Source organism: Littorina saxatilis, linkage group LG12 (genome assembly GCF_037325665.1).
Source record: "Littorina saxatilis isolate snail1 linkage group LG12, US_GU_Lsax_2.0, whole genome shotgun sequence".
Classification (NCBI taxonomy): domain Eukaryota; kingdom Metazoa; phylum Mollusca; class Gastropoda; order Littorinimorpha; family Littorinidae; genus Littorina; species Littorina saxatilis.
The window spans coordinates 3002666-3015868 of NC_090256.1; the positions used below are offsets into that span (position 1 = coordinate 3002666).

Here is a 13203-nt window from a genome sequence, read left to right on the forward strand (position 1 = left end):
AGGCGACGCCCGTCTTACTCACGATCTGCTACATTGAGGCGACGCCCGTCTTACCCACGATCTGCTACATTGAGGCGACGCCCGTCTTACCCACGATCTGCTACATTGAGGCGACGCCCGTCTTACCCTCGATCTGCTACATTGAGGCGACGCCCGTCTTACCCTCGATCTGTTACATTGAGGCGACGCCCGTCTTACCCTCGATCTGCTACATTGAGGCGACGCCCGTCTTACCCACGATCTGCTACATTGAGGCGACGCCCGTCTTACCCACGATCTGCTACATTGAGGCGACGTCCGTCTTACCCTCGATCTGCTACATTGAGGCGACGCCCGTCTTACCCTCGATCTGCTACATTGAGGCGACGCCCGTCTTACCCACGATCTGCTACATTGAGGCGACGCCCGTCTTACCCACGATCTGCTACATTGAGGCGACGCCCGTCTTACCCTCGATCTGCTACATTGAGGCGACGCCCGTCTTACCCTCGATCTGCTACATTGTGGCGACGCCCGTCTTACCCTCGATCTGCTACATTGAGGCGACGCCCGTCTTACCCTCGATCTGCTACATTGAGGCGACGCCCGTCTCACCCTCGATCTGCTACATTGAGGCGACGCCCGTCTTACCCTCGATCTGCTACATTGAGGCGACGCCCATCTTACCCACGATCTGCTACATTGAGGCGACGCTCGTCTTACCCTCGATCTGCTAAATTGAGGCGACGCCCGTCTTACCCTCGATCTGCTACATTGAGGCGACTCCCGTCTTACCCTCGATCTGCTACATTGAGGCGACGCCCGTCTTACCCTCGCCGCCATCAAGTACAGAAAAGGTACGACGTACAAGAAAAATAACTTCAAAGACCGTTTTGAGGACATTCAACTTCTTTCTCAGTCGTGTTGTTGTATAAAGACCTGTCTCTTCTGCAAAAAACAACAACAACAAAAAACAAAAAACAAGTCGCGTAAGGCGAAATTACTACATTTAGTGAAGCTGTGGAACTCACAATAAAACTGAACGCACTGCATTTTTTCACAATGACCGTAGTCCGCCGCTCGTGCAAAAGGCAGTGAAATTGACGAGCCTGTTTAGCGCGGTAGTGGTTGCGCTGTGCTGCATAGCACGCTTTTCTGTACCTCTCTTCGTTTTAACTTTCTGAGCGTGTTTTTAATCCAAACATATCATATCTATATGTTTTTAGAATCAGGAACCGACGAGGGATAAGATAAAATTGTTTTTAAATCGATTTTAGAAATTTTATTTTAATCATAATTTTTATATTTTCAATTTTCGGAGCTTGTTTTTAATCCTGATATAACATATTTATATGTTTTTGGAATCAGAAAATGATGCAGAATAAGATAAACTTAATTTTGGATCATTTTATAAAAAAATAATTTTAATTACAATTTTCAGATTTTTAATGACCAAAGTCATTAATTAATATTTAAGCCTCCAAGCTGAAATGCACTACCGAAGTCCGGCCTTTGTCTAAGATTGCTTGGCCAAAATTTCAATCAATTTGATTGAAAAGTGAGGGTGTGACAGTGCCGCCCTAAATTTTACAAAAAGCCGGATATGACGTCATCAAAAACATTTATCGAAAAAATGAAATAAAAAGTCTGAGGATATCATACCCAGAAACTCTCATGTAAAATGTTATAAAGATCGGTCCAGTAGTTTACTCTGTATCGCTCTACACACACACACGCACACACAGACAGACAGACAGACAGACAGACACACACACACAGACGCAGACACACACACACACACACACAGACACACACACACACACACACACACCCACACACACACAGGCACACATACACCACGACCCTCGTCTCGATTCCCCGTCTATGTTAAAACATTTAGTCAAAACAAGTCGCGTAAGGCGAAAATACAATATTTAGTCAAGTAGCTGTCGAACTCACAGAATGAAACTGAACGCAACGCAACGCAGCAAGACCGTATACTCGTAGCATCGTCACTCCACCGCCCGTGGCAAAGGCAGTGCCCGTGGAATTGACAAGAAGAGCGGGGTATTCGTTGCGCTGAGAAGGATAACACGCTTTTCTGTACCTCTCTTCGTTTTAACTTTCTGAGCGTGTTTTTAATCCAAACATATCATATCTATATATTTTTGGAATCAGGAACCGACAAGGAATAAGATGAAAGTGTTTTTAAATTGATTTCGAAAAAAAAATTTGATAATAATTTTTATATATTTAATTTTCAGAGCTTGTTTTTAATCCGAATATAACATATTTATATGTTTTTGGAATCAGCAAATGATGGAGAATAAGATAAACGTAAATTTGGATCGTTTTATAAATTTTTATTTTTTTTTTACAATTTTCAGATTTTTAATGACCAAAGTCATTAATTAATTTTTAAGCCACCAAGCTGAAATGCAATACCGAAGTCCGGGCTTCGTCGAAGATTACTTGACCAAAATTTCAACCAATTTGGTTGAAAAATGAGGGCGTGACAGTGCCGCCTCAACTTTCACGAAAAGCCGGATATGACGTCATCAAAGACATTTATCACAAAAAAAGAAAAAAAGTTCGGGGATTTCATACCCAGGAACTCTCATGTCAAATTTCATAAAGATCGGTCCAGTAGTTTAATTCCACGGGCACTGCCTTTGCCACGGCCGGTGGAGTGACGATGCTACGAGTATACGGTCTTGCTGCGTTGCGTTGCGTTCAGTTTCATTCTGTGAGTTCGACAGCTACTTGACTAAATATTGTATTTTCGCCTTTCGCGACTTGTTTGTTTGTTTGTTTGTTTGTTTTGGGTTGTTTGTTAAGGGGTTTCTCTTAGCATACTAACAATTGATGCGCTTAAGCAGAATCCAGCGCGAAAATCGAAAACGAATCTGCTTCTAAAGATTCTTCTTCTTCTGCGTTTCTCAGCCTTTTACTCTCTTGTTCACCTCATAGTGAGAGTTAAGCTTGCAACGCCGACGTAGTAACTGATTTACCCTGCCTAATGGCATCATAACGCTATCTTCCAGGGTATGGCAGTGTGATTGGAATCTGCGTGTTTCCGAGTCCCTACCCTTTCCCTTAAAACTCGGGATCTTCCACGAGCGCATCGGTCTTTGTGTATATTTGCATACAAGGTTAGTCTTCTTCTTCTTCTTCTTCTTCTTCTTCTTCTTCTTCTTCTTCTTCTTCTTCTTCTTCTTCTTCTTCTTCTTCTTCTTCTTCTTCTTCTTCTTCTTCTTCTTCTTCTTCTTCTTCTTCTTCTTCTTCTTCTTCTTCTTCTTCTTCTTCTTCTTCTTCTTCTTCTTCTTCGTTCATGGGCTGAAAATCCCACCTTCACTCACGTTATTGCACGAGTGGGTTTTTACGTGTATTGCCGTTTTAATCCAGGTAATCAGGCAGCTATTCGCCGCTTTCGGGTGAAGCATGCTGGGTATTTTCGTTTTTCTATAACCCATCGAACTCCGACATGGATAACAGGATCTTTTCTGTGCGTACCTGGTCTTGTGCTTGCGTGTACACACGAAGGAGGATAAGGCACATCAGGCACATCAGTTGACCTGGGAGATCGGAAAAATCTCCAGTTTGAACCCAACAGGTGGGGCCGGGATTCAAACCCGCGACCTTGCGCACGGGAGGACGATGTCTTATCCACTAGGCCACTGCGTCAGTCGTTAGGCTACTAATTAGTTACAGCGAGTTACCCACTAAGCTACCTAGTGATATTGTAAAGCGCATAGTGCTGTTAGTTATGCGCTATAAAAATAAGCTACGGATCGGCTTAGGACCAAAGAAAAATAAAATTAATGTGCACATAATTATACTGGAGATGGCTTTGGTAAGATTACAGCATACATGTACAACAAAGACCTACTCTTATTCATGCACTTTTGCGGGGCGCAGTCGCACTGATCTATATTTAGATCAGTGGCGAAGTCGGTATAGACGGGAGGAAAGCCAACGTGTCTTTGCACTCGCCACCAGGTGCCACTTGTGAGTAGATGGGTTCCCCGAGGCCCCTTCTTTGTGCTGCGTGTGTGAGGAGGTGTAAATCTCTGTGTCGCCTGTGCCGAAGGGTGCCAAAGCTAATCAGTTATCCTCCGCCCACCACTCTTAACCCGTCGCTTTATTCTAACAAAAAAAGGGTCGATATAGCTGTTTTTGTGTGTGGTACTTCTACAGTTCCTTCCTTAAAACAAATTGTAGCCAAAAGGTGGTCTGTGTATGAAATACTCCATTAATGTTCTCTATATTGTGGTGTTCTCTATATTGTGGTGTTCTCTATATTGTGGTGTTCTCTATATTGTGGTGTTCTCTATATTGTGGTGTTCTCTATATTGTGGTGTTCTCTATATTGTGGTGTTTTTGTTATTTTGTTTGAACGCGAGGGCAAAGGGCTGTTGCTTGGTAGGGTGGCGGTTTATTTTGCATGCTTTGTTCCTTGTGTCCTGTCAACTAAAGTAGTTGTCCATCATCTGCAGTGACAGGCAACGTGCTAAAGTCAGTTTACTGCGTCTTTTAGGAGAATCGGACAAGCCCCATCATCATGCCAAACGAGCCGAGTTGTCTTTCATGAGTTGCTCTACTTTGTGTGTGGATTTCGACAGAGGAACTTTATTTCTGTACACATCTTCCAACAAAAACCACGATAGCCGAGTGAACTCGGAGGTAAATATATGCCAATTTTAAATTTTTTTTTTTAATAAATATTTAATTTTTCTGTTCTATTTGTGTTATATAACTGTATATTCACCTACCAAGGCTTTCCGCGCTTGATATGGCCTTGCAGCTTTGCTATGCTTTGTGGTATGGTGAAGTACCGCGAATCAAAAATGTTCTCTTTTAATGTTAAATGCATTAAGAAGATTTGTTAATGATAATTAATCAGTCTCAATCAATGAACTACGCGCAGATTTTGTTGTTGATTTTTTTTTTTTGGGGGGGGGGGGGGAGTTTTACCAAATTGAAAAACTGAACTACGTGATTTACTCTACTATCTCCGTAAAGAGATGTGGGAAATTAACTGATGTATTATGATCCGTCACGTTTTAGGTTCAGTATGCACATTGTTCGAATGCATTTTGTTTTGGTCAACACCCCTTCATATGGAGCTATGGCCTTAATGAATAAGCCATCCATCCATCCATCCATCCATCCATCAATACATTTTAATCTCACGTCCTCCCCACGTTTGCCCAATCTCAGTAGCAGCAAATTGTCGGTTCGCATAAGTTACAACTTCATTTCAATTTCACGTCCAAGCTTAGTCTGCTACCTTTAGCGACAGACTGTCATGATTATCCTCCGACTCTCTGTATGTACTAATATGGCTGCTACACCGGAGAAATGCAAAGCTGATGCAAAAATGCACGATCCACATTGTATTCTGTCAGACATTATACCAAAAATGCACGATCCACGTTGTATTCTGTCAGACATTATACCAAAAATGCACGATCCACGTTGTATTCTGTCAGACATTATACCAAAAATGCACGATCCACGTTGTATTCTGTCAGACATTATACCAAAAATGCACGATCCACGTTGTATTCTGTCAGACATTATACCAAAAATGCACGATCCACGTTGTATTCTGTCAGACATTATACCAAAAATGCACGATCCACGTTGTATTCTGTCAGACATTATACCCAAAAACCGCGAACACGAACTCAGACCTAGCTTTCCTGTGTACTTCGGTGACACGGCTAAGCCAACTGTTCGTGTTGCGACAGCAGTAAACACCACGTGTATGAGGCCCATGTATTCCGGGGGACGTGAGGATATTCCTTTTCCCCCCTCCCCCTCCCCTTCTAGTACCGTACCTTTTCTTTTTCTTCTCTATAGCTCTCTCTACCCCTCCCCATCCCACCATCCACAAACCCGACCCTCCCTCGTCAAACATTAACCCTTTACCCCCACACTTGTCCATCTCATCAGCATATATTTATATATATACAGCATACATCAGAAGACACGTAGTTTGGGAGCTACAGTTCTTTACGGAGACCGACACAAAATGGGTGGGATAATCAGAGCGGCAAGAGAAGAAACTGAGGGCTAGTTGGTTGTTGTGGCATTGTTGGGGGAGTAGTCTGAGGACGTTACAAATGGTCTATAGTTCTCAATCTGAGGTAAGCAGTTAGATTTGACTTTTCTGTTGTTAATGTAGTGTTCTTGTTTTGTTGTTGTTGCTGTTTCTGTTGCTACCCCCCCCCACCCCCTCCACACCCCCCCCCCCCGCTACCTCCGTCTGTTTTGGACTTTTCTTCTTGCTTAAAATTCTTCTTGTTTCTTCTATTCCGGTGGCTTCTCCTTCTGTAACTGCTTCATCCTCCTTCTGCTTCATCCTCCTTCTGCTTCATCCTCCTTCTGCTTCATCCTCCTTCTGCTTCATCCTCCTCCTGCTTCATCCTCCTTCTTTAACTGCTTCATCCTCCTTCTTTAACTGCTTCATCCTCCTTCTTTAACTGCTTCATCCTCCTTCTTTAACTGCTTCATCCTCCTTCTTTAACTGCTTCATCCTCCTTCTTTAACTGCTTCATCCTCCTTCTTTAACTGCTTCATCCTCCTTCTTTAACTGCTTCATCCTCCTTCTTTAACTGCTTCATCCTCCTTCTTTAACTGCTTCATCCTCCTTCTTTAACTGCTTCATCCTCCTTCTGCTTCATCCTCCTTCTGCTTCATCCTCCTTCTGCTTCATCCTCCTTCTGCTTCATCCTCCTTCTGCTTCATCCTCCTTCTGCTTCATCCTCCTTCTGCTTCATCCTCCTTCTGCTTCATCCTCCTTCTGCTTCATCCTCCTTCTGCTTCATCCTCCTTCTGCTTCATCCTCCTTCTGGCGCTATTCAAAGTAAGAAAATCGAACGTGTCCTTCTTTTTAACAAAGAATGTCATGCATATATTAAAGTTTCAAAATTCCATATTTGTGTTTGTTTGTTCGTAAATTTGGTTGGTTCATTTTTAATGTTTATTTATTTGTTTGTATTTTACTTCAATATCAACAGTTTTAACTGCACCAATTTTGAGTTAAATCGATGAACTTCGTCGTTAGTCATTAGTCGTTAGAGTGACACCAGAAACTGTACTTTTGTTACCAACATGATTTGTAAAAATCAAGACCTTTATCAAATTTGTGTTTCCGGGTGATTTCGGTTCTGCGAATGAAGAATACAATAGAAAGTAAAAGGGAACGAGTTGCTAAAGTATTGTGCAGGCATTGGAGATACTAGTTGTTGTACACGTCATGACACATTTCTGCCAGATCATATACGATTTAGACCGATTTGCAATCCGCAAATACACAACGCAACAGGAATTAATACGGAACGTATCTTTTGATGTCTTTTATAGACATTGCACAACGGAAAATGAACTTTTATTGACATTTGTACACGTCAAGACAGAGTTCTGCTTGACAATTTACGTTTGGAACTGATTTGTATTCCACAAAACATTACACGATATATTAATTGAAAGGGGACGAGTTACTGATGTCGTTCGCACACAATGTAGAACAGACGTTGTACTTTTGTATACATAACAACTTGTTCACATCAAGATACATATCTACCAGACCTTGTCCAATAAATACATAACAGGAGAGAAAATAAGATTGAAAAGGGAACTAGTTGCGATTTTTTTAAACTCATATATTTGACCAAAACATGTGCTTTTGCTTACACCAGGACTTCTACAAGATAAAGATACAGTACGTATACTAGCTGCCAGACCATATTCGCTTGGGACTGATTAGCATCTCAACGATAAATAACACGACCGTAATTAAACGGAAACGAGCTAGTTACTGATGTCTTGAATAGACTGATGATCGTACTTCAGCTACACATCAAGGCATGTACGTACACATCAAGATACGCCAATGGCGGCATTTGAACGTTTAAACTTGATTTGCATGGCATTACATGTACTCTACACAATGACCAAGTGACCTTGATACACGGTTGGGTGGGTCACAAGTTAGTGTCATTAACTCAGTTACGTCAGTCCCACGTAGTGAAACTGTCAAAGCGAGAGGTTGTCATTCCCACAATGCCCCGAGCAGCGTACATTGTAAGCTTTGTTAGCTGTTAGATTTACATTCGTCGTTAACGTCATTTCGTCCTTCTATGTCGAGTTGTATATAAATTATACGCTCTGTTCCCCATCAAAGTCAATTTGATACATATCATAGATGCCAGAATAAATTAAGATCGGAAAGAAGAAGTTCCCCAAAAATATCTGTCTCCACTTTAACGCTATAATTATATTGTAATCGGTTTTTTGTTTTTGTTTTTTAATTGTCCAACTTGTTTTGCATTCTGGTGCGTTTTAGGGGGAACCGCTCGAAATGGACGAACGATACAACACTGCTTCATTGGGGGTTCTTTAGGGTTAGGAAGGGGGGAGAGAGAGAGAGAGAGAGAGAGAGAGAGAGAGAGAGAGAGAGAGAGAGAGAGAGAGAGACAGACAGACAGACAGACAGAGAGAGAGAGACAGAGACAGAGACAGAGACAAAGAGAGACAGAGACAGAGACAGAGAGAGACAGAGAGACAGAGACAGAGACAGAGACAGAGAGAGAGAGAGAGAGAGAGAGAGAGAGAGAGAGAGAGAGAGAGAGAGAGAGAGAGAGAGAGAGAGAGAGAGAGAGAGAGAGTCACAACCAGGAATGTATACATTCCACGATTAGAGCAGGAGAGATAGAGCGACCGGAAAGAGATCGGAGAGAGAACATGTTCTTTTTCACCAAACTTTTTTGCAACGCCTTTAAAGTCTTGGTTTATTGTTTATTGCTGTGTCATTACAGAATTCCAACGCCCGGCGTCATAAAAAGAGGAATTATGTCACACACTCGAAGAGACAGTTCAAGCATGTCGTACTTCATTTGGCTTATCTTCGCTCTAGCTGTAACTCTACTACAACACAGTAAGTACTGCCTTTGTTCCGCGTGCAAAGTTTTAACGTGTCAGTATGTTGTTTACCCAAAATATATTCTGTATTTGTTTGTTTCGGTTTGTGTGTTTGTTCGTTTGTCTTTGTAGTTTTTTTAATGTTTTAATTTATTTTATTGTTGTTGTTACTGACAATCATTGTTGTTAAGTTACTGGTGTTTCTCTGCATATACTTTGTAACATGACTTTGTTGACTACATGTAGAGTTCACTCACCATACACAATATAACTACAAGATATCAGTATACATGGTAAGATAACGTCTACATATGCTTGTATTTCTTTTGATGTTCCCTAGTAGGTTGTTTTGTGTTGACATCTACGGGAAATGTGATGTCCTTTGTTTGTATAACATCCTGTTCTTTCATTTTTTACTTAAGATATTTTTCTGCTACAGATTTGTAGTCAAATATTATTTTGAAAATCATATATGATGAAGTTCACACATATATTTTTCAGCTACAGATTTTTAGTCAAATAGTATTTGGAAAATCACATGAGATGATGTTTACTTCATGAGGTGTTTTGGGTGATTGATGTTGGTTGTAGATTTTGCCGTTGTTTCATTTCCATTTTTCAAAATGAGGGTAATGGTACGTTTTGCTGGACTGTAAAAAAAATGTCAAGGTCATTTTTTCATATGTGATTGTGTAGACTCTGCTCTGCATTGTGTCATTTTTGTGTACTAAGATCGCTCGGATGCTTCAGGAAATATGTTCATGCGAATGGAGAAACTGGTCTGTAAACAAATATTTGTTTGTGTGGAGGCGTGCCTTTTTAACATTCTTTATGGATTCGAGTTTCTCAGTTGTTTTCCCCAGCTTTGTAGCAATCGCCCATAGGTGCTTGGCCCCTTGTGCTGGATGTAGACATGCGTTTGATTGTTGTGTGTCTTCTGTTAGTCATTGACCTTATGGCCAGTTTGCCCTCCGGTTTAGGAGTGACGTTTGAATAGTTAAAAAAACGCGACAAAACAAGTTTTCACCTTTCTTATGTTTTAACTTGACACTTTGATTATTCTTTTTGTTTATCCAAACGGGTGTTGTTGTTATTTGCTGGTGCACCGGCGTTTAGGGTCTTTAAATACTAGGGTTTTGTCACTGTGCATGTCCTGCGAGAAGATGCCAAACCATATCCTTTACTGGCGTTTTACATCGCAGACGTACGCTATTCTATAATATTTGTTTGTGGATTCAGCTGGTTTGGTGTGACCCTCTCCCTATACGCTTGCTTTTATCATAAGGCCCCCCCCCCCCAAAAAAGGTCTGTTTACGGTAACATAGGCCAAAAAAATAGGGTCGGTAGGTCGGGATTGTTTTTTTTGTTTTTTTTTTTCCCCAAAAAACCATTTTTTAACGTTATTTTGCCAAAAAAACAAGATTTTTTTTTTTTTTTTCCAAATGCCCCAAAAAAGTCTAGGGTCGCGCGAAAAAACTAGGGTCGGTCGGGTTACCGTAAACAGACCTATTTTTTTTTTTTGCCTAACCAAAGACATATCTTTCAGATATAGGTCCCTGCTATAAAATATGTTCTGTTTTCTGCACTGCGTTTACATCACACCTGTATTACTACCAGGTTGTGTGTATTCAGCTGGTTGAGGGTCTTAAACATTTTGCTGTAAAACACTTCCCCCCCCCCCCCCCCCCCCCCCCCATACCTGCTTTGTCCATTGTAGTTAACGTACTCGGTCTTTTTTTTCAGTTATGCTTTATCGTTTGCACGTCGTTGCCGTTTTGACGATTTTGCCCTCCGGTTGGGGAAATACTTTTGGAATAGTTCAAAACCAAGACACGGCACTTCTTCTTTAGCATGACACTGTGATTGCTTTCTTGTTTGTTTGACTGAAAACAAATTTCTTTTTCTATTCCTTTTGTATTATCGGCTTGGATATCAGGGGATTAATTTGCTGTTGTCTGTGCATTACCGTACACATGAATGGGTTTTCATTTTCTTCACTGGCTTTTAAATCTAAAGACATTGGGTGTGCACGTTAAAGATCCCACGATTGACAAAAGGGTCTTTCCTGGCAAAATTGCTTAGGCACAGTTAATAATTGTCTACCTATACCCGTGTGACTTGGAATAATAGGCCGTGAAAGGTAAATATGCGCCGAAATGGCTGCAATCTACTGGCCGTATAAAATTTCATCTCACACGGCATCACTGCAGAGCGCCTAGAACTGTACACACGGAATATGCGCGATATAAGACTCATTGATTGATTGATTGATTGATATTCAAATGTTTACCTTTGTGCATTCAGCTGTTTTTGGCGTACCACACCTAGTTTTGTAGATACAACTGTGATGGTGTACCACGTGTCTCTTTGTAGATACAACTGTGATGGTGTACCACGTGTCTCTTTGTAGATACAACTGTGATGGTGTACCACGTGTCTCTTTGTAGATACAACTGTGATGGTGATACCTTTGTGGATTCAGCTGTTTGTCGTAACAGACGTACCTTTGTAATGACAGCCGTTTTATTGTACAACATGTACCTTTGTAGATGCAGTTGTTTTTAGTGTACCACGAGCACCTTTGTGGATTTGGCTGGTTTGATACCCCGCACCTTTTGTGAATTCAGCTGGTTTGGCATTCCTCACCTTTCTTGCATCTAGCTAGTTTGATTACCAGCACTATTTGTGGATTCAGCTTGTTTAATATCCCACACCTTTAATCTATTGATCTATTCTAGAAACAGTGTACTCTCTTTTTCATGCTTTGGAACTAGCAAACATGTCAACAATCTTGGAGACGATAGGTAACGTTAACGAGCGACGCCGTTACACCACCCCCCCCCCCCCCTGCAATATCATCATTTTGCTTTTTAGTGTGCTTTGAGTATGGCGCTTGAGTGACGGTTTTGGTGAAGCAGTACGAGCTGAAAGTTTGCCTTTTCCTGATAGGCTAAAATATCAAGCTAGACTGACAGGTCCAAGCGTCTGTTTGGTCTCTCGACACAGGTCAGACAGCAGAAGTATGCACCTGAACCCTCAAAGAGAACACGGCGGGAGATCAGTCCAAGATCAGCTTTCAACCTGCCAGGCCCATGTTCACGGTCTCCGATTGCCAGACGGAATGCGACGCCTATGTAGGCTGCAGGGCCGAACTAGGCTAAGAGGAGGGGAGGGGTTGCCAGTGGTGGTCCAGGGGGATGTTCCCCCTAGCGAAGCCCCCTGAAGCTTATGGGTAGGTCATATTCTGAGTTTGGAAAATGGTCGCTCCTTGCATAGAACGGCAAAAATAAACAATAATATTTTTTTTTTTAAATAAGTCAGGTACATGTTTAGGCTAGGGGGGGGGGGTTGCGCAACCCCCATAACCCCCCCCCCCCCCCCCCCCCGGTAGTCCGGCCCTGGGCTGCAAGGCTATTGACTTCGGCTTGCCAAAGTGCTGTATTTTCACTGAGATCCCTTCTACCTCCAGCGCAGCAGGCAGGACTTTCGGTATCCGTGCTTGTACTTCAGGTGCGTTGATGATGTCATGCGGGCTGGGAAGTTACTCGTTTGATACACGTTTGGCATACGTTTACCACGAAGGCGAATTCGCAAATAACTTTTGCTAGGGGATATGGAAGCAAGGATCACGTCCCTTGATGCCGAGGCAGATATGCCATAGAACTGGATATGGAAGCAAGGATCACGTCCCTTGATGCCGAGGCAGATATGCCATAGAACTGACAAGTGAAAGCGAGTGATCGTGGCATCCCAGTGAATAATGACGTCCGATGAGAATTTATTTTTAAGGAACGACGCTTCATCTCGAGTAGACACTGCCATTTAATCAGTGACCGCTCGATGAGATGCTTTCTACTCAAAATCAAACCGCAACTATGACATTGACACATGATATTAGCGATACCCTGTGCCATGTTGGCTTGTGTCAGCTTCACGTGGCGGCCACAACTCTGCCACGTACCCTTCAAAACTTCGACAGATCTTGTCGAAATTCATTTAACAAGCCATAATCGATGATAATATTTCATTTCATTTCATTTACTCAACTATCCAAATGTTGTGAAATTCGGGTCGCTCCCTACCAGTGGAAAGCTAGCAGCGACAAGAGTGGCGCTACCCAGGTGTCTGCGTGTTTAGGTGTAATCAGCCAGCTGCACTTATAGCAAAATGACCGAGGTCTTGTACGTTCCCCTGTGGTGACACGGGGGTGGGACATGGATATTGTCTCTCAGTCTGCACATGAAGTTGACCCGTATCCGTCCCTGCCGGGATTTGAACCTGTGACCTTAGGTTCAC

General features: G+C 42.2%; 1 protein-coding gene across 1 annotated transcript in view; it reads left to right on the forward strand.

Moving 5' to 3' along the window:
- The first annotated feature begins 3970 nt into the window (after positions 1-3970).
- LOC138981061 (adipocyte plasma membrane-associated protein Hemomucin-like) overlaps positions 3971-13203 on the forward strand; it is a 30035-nt gene continuing 20802 nt past the window's right edge. The window contains exons 1-2 of the mRNA XM_070353865.1: positions 3971-3987; positions 8805-8923. Of these exons, the coding sequence (XP_070209966.1) occupies positions 8839-8923 (85 nt within the window). The 5' untranslated portion in view covers positions 3971-3987; positions 8805-8838. The remainder of the gene's footprint in view (positions 3988-8804; positions 8924-13203) is intronic.